This window comes from Tupaia chinensis, unplaced genomic scaffold (genome assembly GCF_000334495.1).
Source record: "Tupaia chinensis unplaced genomic scaffold, TupChi_1.0 Scaffold145814_1, whole genome shotgun sequence".
NCBI classification, from domain to species: domain Eukaryota; kingdom Metazoa; phylum Chordata; class Mammalia; order Scandentia; family Tupaiidae; genus Tupaia; species Tupaia belangeri.
The window spans coordinates 1122386-1129052 of NW_006205672.1; the positions used below are offsets into that span (position 1 = coordinate 1122386).

At 60.3% G+C, this 6667-nt stretch overlaps 1 protein-coding gene across 9 annotated transcripts in view; it reads right to left on the reverse strand.

Annotated features, from left to right (window-relative positions):
* The window catches only part of ZNF687 (zinc finger protein 687), an 8739-nt gene extending 2072 nt beyond the window's left edge, over positions 1-6667 (reverse strand). The window contains exons 1-8 of one of the 9 annotated variants that reach the window (XM_027768286.1): positions 6583-6667; positions 5097-5152; positions 3749-3813; positions 1519-3644; positions 1200-1378; positions 682-858; positions 420-582; positions 38-268 (exon numbers count right to left, since the gene is read on the reverse strand). In XM_027768286.1, the coding sequence (XP_027624087.1) occupies positions 38-268; positions 420-582; positions 682-858; positions 1200-1378; positions 1519-3644; positions 3749-3767 (2895 nt within the window). In that variant the 5' untranslated portion in view covers positions 3768-3813; positions 5097-5152; positions 6583-6667. Of the gene's footprint in view, positions 1-37; positions 269-419; positions 583-681; positions 859-1199; positions 1379-1518; positions 3645-3748; positions 3814-4059; positions 4091-5096; positions 5153-6378; positions 6492-6582 lie in introns of those variants that run through there. The other 8 variants (XM_027768288.1, XM_006168418.3, XM_027768289.1 and 5 more) reach the window with 8 other exon arrangements.

Sequence of the window (6667 nt, forward strand, 5' to 3'; positions counted from 1 at the left end):
GCCCCCCGGCCCAGCCCCCAGCCCCCCCCCCCCCGCCCTTGCCGCCTTTGCTGCCTAGGTCCCGTCGGGGCCGTTTGGCTGGACGCGGGGGCTCAGGGGAGCTGGGCAGTTCCTCTTCTTCTGAGGATGAAGAAGACTCTTCCGTAGCGGGGGCTTCTCCTCCTCGAGACACAGCCAGCTCCTCAGGCTCAGACTTGGGAGTGAGAAGGGAACCCGCAGCCCCTTTACCAGCAGTCTCCTCTCCGAGGCGTCCAGACTGATGGGTGTTCTGCAAGAGGGAGACGGGGGTGGCAACTGCGGAGGAAGGCCCGGCCTAGCCTGGCCAAAGCCCTCTCCCCCCCACACCTACTTCCTGAGGACTAAGTAGTAGCCACAGGTCGACACCTTCAGCACCCCTCCCTGTCCCTCTGCTCCTATACCTTGAGATGTTCCAGCATGGTCCTTTTTTGGGCAAAGAGCAGAGGGCAGGACGGGCACTTAAAGACACTGACACGCTGGGGCAGCAGATGCTGGTCGAAGTGTGAGGAGAGGAGGGGTTTGTGAGTGAAGACCGTGTCGCACATGGCGCACTTGTAGATCAGCCTGTGAAAGCGGAAAGGCAGTACCGACGTCGGCGGGTGGTGGAGGCCACCCCCAGCCACCCCAGCTCATGCCCCCTCACACGCCTTCCCCAGGGCTCACTTGGCCTGCTGCGTGTGGAAGCTTGGATGCTGGCTGTAGAGGTGGGCGTGGGCGCTGGGTGCAGACTTGAAGGCCATGGGGCAGATGGGGCACTTGTGGAACACCTCGCAGTGTGACGTCTGGATGTGGGACTTGATGGAGTTCACACCCCCAAACACCACGGAACAGCTGGGACACCTTGGGGAGGAAGCAGGGCACTGTCGTGAGAAGGGGATGTCTCCATGCACACCCCCACCCCACGCTCATTCTCAGGGACTTGGAGAGGCACCAACGAGAGAGCAAAGAGTCACAGAGGCCTGGCCCCAAGGGGCCTGCTGAGGCAGAGCTGGGCTCGAGCCACATGGCCCTGCTCACCCCTCTTGTGGGGCCTGGCTGCCCCACAGGAAGGTAGCGCTAAAGGCATCAACGCACAGGACTGAGGGGCACAGCAAGGGAGGTGGGAGTCTCTTAAGGGGCCCCTAAAAGACAGGTGCCAGGTAGCACGAGAGCATACAGCACTAGGGGAAGGTATGAGGCACCTGTATCCTACACGGCGAGAGAAGTGCAGACAGGCCTCCCGAAGATGGGTCTGAAAATTGGCTTGCAGGAAGTTGCCCCCACACTCGGGACAGACGTGGGGGGCTCGGTTCTTATGCACACGCTGATGGGCACTGAAGCTGCAGCGACTGGGGAGCATCATGGGGCAGGTCGGGCACACCTGTCAGGGGTGAATGAGGCGAGTTGGCGAGGGCCGGCCTGTCCGCATAACTTCTAACCAAGCCCCGATGCCTCCAGACACAATCCCCACAGAATCTGGCCGTCCTCTCCCCAGAGAAGGGACACAAAAAGGCAACTCACATTGCTGGTGGCTCCAAGGGCAGGAGCCCCGAGCTGCTGGAAGTGGGCCGCCATGCCGGCCTTGTCCCGGCACTGCTCCTTGCACTCCAGGCAGCGAAAGCACGTGTAAGCGGAGGTGGCAGGGGCAGCAGGCGGTTCTGTGGATAGTGGCAGCACCGGGGCCTCGGCTGCAACTGTGGTAACAGCAGAGGTGGCAATGGCCCCCTCACCCTTGCCCAAGGCAGAGAAGGCCGGAGGTGCTGGGGCAGGTGGGATGGCCACAGGCAGCAGGGGCGTGATGTCCGGCTGCCCCACCATCTGGTCAAGAGCCACAGGCCTCATGACCAGGTGGGAGCACTGCATGACGAGCCCCTTGTCCTTGTGCTCACGCGCATGCAGGAGCAGGCTGCACTTGTTGAAGAAGACCAGGCGGCGAGCACAGTGGTTGCAGGTGACCTCGATGCGCATGCTCCGGCGGTCGTAGTGTCGTGCCAGACTCTTCTCCAACGAGAAGGCATCGCCACACTCAAGGCAGCGGTAGCCAGTCGGAGGCAGGGCCAGGCCAGCCTCAGCAGGTGGGCTCAGATTTGGCCGATAGGCAGGCAGCAGGTTCTTACTGTTGAGGATCTTATTGAAGGCCTCCACCAGGCTGGACTGGGTCCGAGAGATCACCGTGCCCCCGCCTGTACCTGGCCCTGCGGCCGACTTTGAAGGCTGCACCATCACCACTGAGGCACCGTTCACCTTCTGCCCTCCTGTGCCCAGCCCTGCCCGTCCCTCAGCCTTGGGCAGGGCTTGAGGCACCAGGCCTAGCACATTCTTAGCCATTGTCTTGGGGCTGGTAGCAGTCCCCCCTGGCAGAACCACAGCTTTGCGAGCCACACTGGCTGCCATCAGCATGGCAGTACTGGCGTTCTGGATGGTGGCCACAGGCAACACAGTGCCCTTCAGTCTCGTGCCATCCCCTAGTTGCACACTCACCACCTTTGGACCCTCAGGGTTCGGGGCTGCAGGAGACAATTTCAAAATGCTAGCCTCGGCGAGGAGCGTTCCCTCGGCCAAGGGGGCTGGAGGCTCAGGGTCTGAGGGGACCCGGGTTACCGTCCTCGTGATATTTCCACAGGACGTTTTAATGGTCTTAATCCGCACCTTGAGGGGCCTAGAGGAGCTAGAGGCAGGGGAGTCGTTGCTGTCCTCGTCTGCAGCCTCAGCTCCACTAGAGGGACTCTGGGGACTTCCTGGGGGGGACTTGTCCACTGGTTCCTCTTCATCTTCTTCCTTTAGGGGCTGACAGTCGGGTACTTTGGGGGAGGTAAGAGGGCTCTGGTGCCCTGGAGACTGCTTGAAGAAGGGCACACCCGTCACCTGGGGTGGCGAGGCACTGGCTGGGATGCCTATGGCCTCGGGGCTGGAGCCTGAGCCCCTTCGGGCTCGGCTTTGGGAGGGGAGAGGGCTACAGCTGCCCTGCTTCAAGGTCCCTAGCGGTGGAGAAGAACTGGATGGCAGCAGAGCACCACCATTCTCTCGGGCCAGTTCAAAGGAAGAGGGGAAAGGAGGTGGGGTCATGGCCCCCTCCCGAGGTGGGGAGGGTGCAGAGGGAGGCAGGGGATCAGGGTGCTCCCCTGGTTCAGGCCCAAAATGAGCAAAAAGGTCCAAAGGAGCTTTGCCTTCCATGGCTTTTTCTTTCCAGGTGCCACTGCTGGGAGGAACTGGCGAGTGGGGGGCTCCTGGGAGGGATGGCTCAGGGCCCCCAAAACCATTTTGCATCAGACGGGACCCCACGGGTCCTTCCTTAGTTACCCCCCCAACCCGGGCCCCTTCTCCTCCTGAACCACCAGCCAGGGTCTCAGACTGTTCAGGACACACAGTGTTCTTGACAATGACACTGACAGCGGAAATGTCTGGTGGTGGCAGGCCATGGTCAGAGACCTGGGCTGGAACCACAGGGCCATCCCCAGCAGCTGCTGCTGCATCTCCAGAGTCACCTCCCACACTGGCCTCTGGCTTCCCTGGGCCTCCTGGCCCCTCGTTTTCTTCTGGCCCAGAGTGGATGGCTTCATTTGCATCAATGTCTGGGATGTCAAAGGCAGCAAGGAGGTCGTCAAAATCAGGGGTCTTCATATCCCCCATAGCGACAGGTCCCAGCCCTGAGGAAGACAGAAAGACGAAACTGAGATGTCTGGGCCTGAGGCCCCCGGCCCCCCCCTCCCTCAGGGTCTCCACATTCACCCCTCTCAGAACCCACTCCAACCTGGGCACACCTCCACCATAGCGTGAGTCCCAGAGAACTGCTAGAGGTGCTTAGTTTGCCAAACCCTAAAATCAGAAGAAGGTTAGCATGCATATTAAAGGGTCAAAATCTAGAGAAAGTGAGACTTTTCAAAAATACAGAAAAAGGTAGTAGAGGCCGAGGGAGCTCAACAAGCGTCCTGGTTGAAACCAGCTTATCCCCTCCTAGGCCCAGCACCGAACTGATTCATTGATAGTATTATTGAGGAGGAAGAAGTACATAGCGCTCTAGGTTTAAAGGCTCGTTAGTGCCATCATACGATCAATGCATACTTTTCATGGATCTTCTGGAGTCCACTGAGTTCTGAAAGGCCACGTGTACAAAGGAACAGTGAATTCACCAAGATACGACTCTAGTTTAGCACTATCACAGGCCTGCTGTATAAGCAAGTTACTTTACTGCCTTACTTTTGTTTGAAAGAGGCGAAGAATAAGCCATGTACCCCAGGGTTATCGTGAGCATGATACAAAATCGTAAAAGTGAAAATCGACCCAGAATATAACTTCTTATTACAGTGAGGCCAAAGGGGGTCATGTCAGGTCCAGGAGAAGCTAGAAGGCATGAAACACTGGACATCTAGGGCCAGGGTCACAGACCAGAGTCAGAGGTCATGTCAGGTCACATCTGAGGGATTTGCAGCCATCACTGACATTTGGAGATCTAGCTTGATTGTAGAAAGAAATGGATTCAAGAAAATCGCCCAAGAGACCAAGAGGGAAAGAAAACACAGAAACAGAAAGAGACAAAGGGAAGACTGACAGAGGGGAAAACAGTGACAGCAGCCTGGTCACAAGGGCCCCAGCCTAGGCCTCTCCTGTCACAAACACCTGCTGCTTGCTCACCTGCCTTCCCCAGAGTGCCCCAGCCCTCCCCCAGCCAGTCCCTCCTCCTGCCTCCCCATCTTGCTCTCTCAGGGCTAAAACTCCAGGGTACAAGCTTATCCAGCACAGCTGCCACCCCAGGGAAAAGTACCAGGCCCCCTACTACTCGTTTTTTTTCTATTCTGAGCTCCTCGCCACAGGGTATCCACCCATTCAAACTCCTCACCTTTTCCATTTTTCTCTGGCAACAAGTAGTTGGGGAAGTCTCATCCCAACCCAACCTGGCCAAGTGCAAAAAAAGAAAAAAGGAAAAAAAAGAAAAATCCCACAAGATTTATGTAACACTAAAGGAGGCCAGCTCAGAGCTTACAGGAGGGCCCAGGTCTGTCCCCTACTAGTTCTCCTCACAAGTGTTTCTGTATGGAGGAAGGCCAGCCTCACTTTCCCTGCCTAGGATGCAAACCATTTCCCAGAGCCAACTCTCTCACCTCTTTCCAGCCTTCAGACTGTAACTGGAGATAGTCCCAGCAGGTGGCAGCTGGCACTGCAGGGACCAAGGTGAGGGGGGGAAAGGGTACCAACTGGAGGAGGGCAGGGTCCTCCTCACCCCCACCCCTACTTAATCTGCAGACTCTGGGTTTAAACAAAGCCCTCCGCCCCTTGCCTCTGCCCTGATGAATCACTAGGGCCCTCCTCAGCTTGGCTCCCTCCAGACCAGGAGAGGCCTGGGCCACCTTCCACTCTGGCCCTCAGAAAAGTGGGCTGGGAGTCACAGTCAGTGGGCTCTATGCGAAAATGCATTCCAACAAGCCTCCCCAGACCACCTCCCTCCTTGGCTTCCCAGTGACTTGGAGGTCATCTGATAGCCACCGGCCCAGCAGCGAGCTCAAGGCTGAGGAGGCTCCCCCACCCCACGGCCCAGGCCTCTCTGCAGCTGCAGCGCCGTCTCTAGGGCGCCCGTCTCTCCCGCCCCCTTTTCCCTCGGTTCTTCCCCAGAAGCCAAAGGAAGGAGCTAAACAGGAAGAGGTGCACAGGCCCGGGTTGGGTGGGGGCTCCACCGCCCTTTGCTCAGGCACAGGGCCTGCTGCGCAGAGGAGGGCGAGGGGCCAGAGGCCGGCCGGGGGCGATTAGGCTGCGGCCAAGCTGGGCAGCCGGCGGAATTAAGTCCCTGCCATCTGCCGAGGGCCGGCGCGGGGAGGGGGTGGGGTGTACACAGGAGAAGCTGCAGGGAAACTGAGGCGCGCGTCGCTTCTCTCGCTCCCACGGGCGTGCAAAGTGAAGGCCGGGCCTCGACCAGGCCAGGCCAGGCCCTCTGGGAGCTGCCGCACAGCACTTCGGGGCCCACGACTACCTGAGAGTGAGGGGCGCGTGGGAAGAGGAGGGTGGGGAGGGGGCGGGCTCGGCGTGACTCCCAGCTTTGCAGCCAGGGTCGGTCTCAGGTCGGACCTCGTCCCCTCCCCTCCGAGCGCAGCGCAGCTTCCTCCCGGAGCGGACTCCCCAATGCTCCCTCGAGACTGGGGTGTGATCGAAGGCGCGCGGCAGGCCCGGGGCACGAGCCCGAGCCCTGGCGGGGCCCGGCCGCTGACCCCCGCCCGACCGGGGTGCGGGCTCTACTCCGGCCTGGCCCAGTTCCCCCGCCCCCACCCCCGGGCACGGACACCATTTTAGGTCGCGACATCCCGCAGCTTCTAGTCCCCTGGCCGCACTTCGGGCGCCTCTCGGGCCGGGGGCGCCAAGACGTGGGGTCCCCGACCCTCCTTCCACCTTTACCCGCCTAAGGACTGTGCTTTCAACAGGCTGCGAGTTTCGCCCATTCGCCCCAAGCAATACCGCGGCACTGGGGCCTTCCTAGAAGCCGCCCCAGGGGCGGCGCGGAAAAGGGGGTAGTTGACCAAGTGGGGGAGGGGCAGGGGTATTTACCCGCCCCCCCGGGGGGCGGAGCCAAGGGCGGGTATTTACCCCAGGCACGCTTACTTGTTCCACTCCTAGTGCGGGCCGAGACCCGACGGTCTCTGCCCTGCTCCAGCAGCAGCAGCCGCCGCCGCCCCGCCCCCCCTCC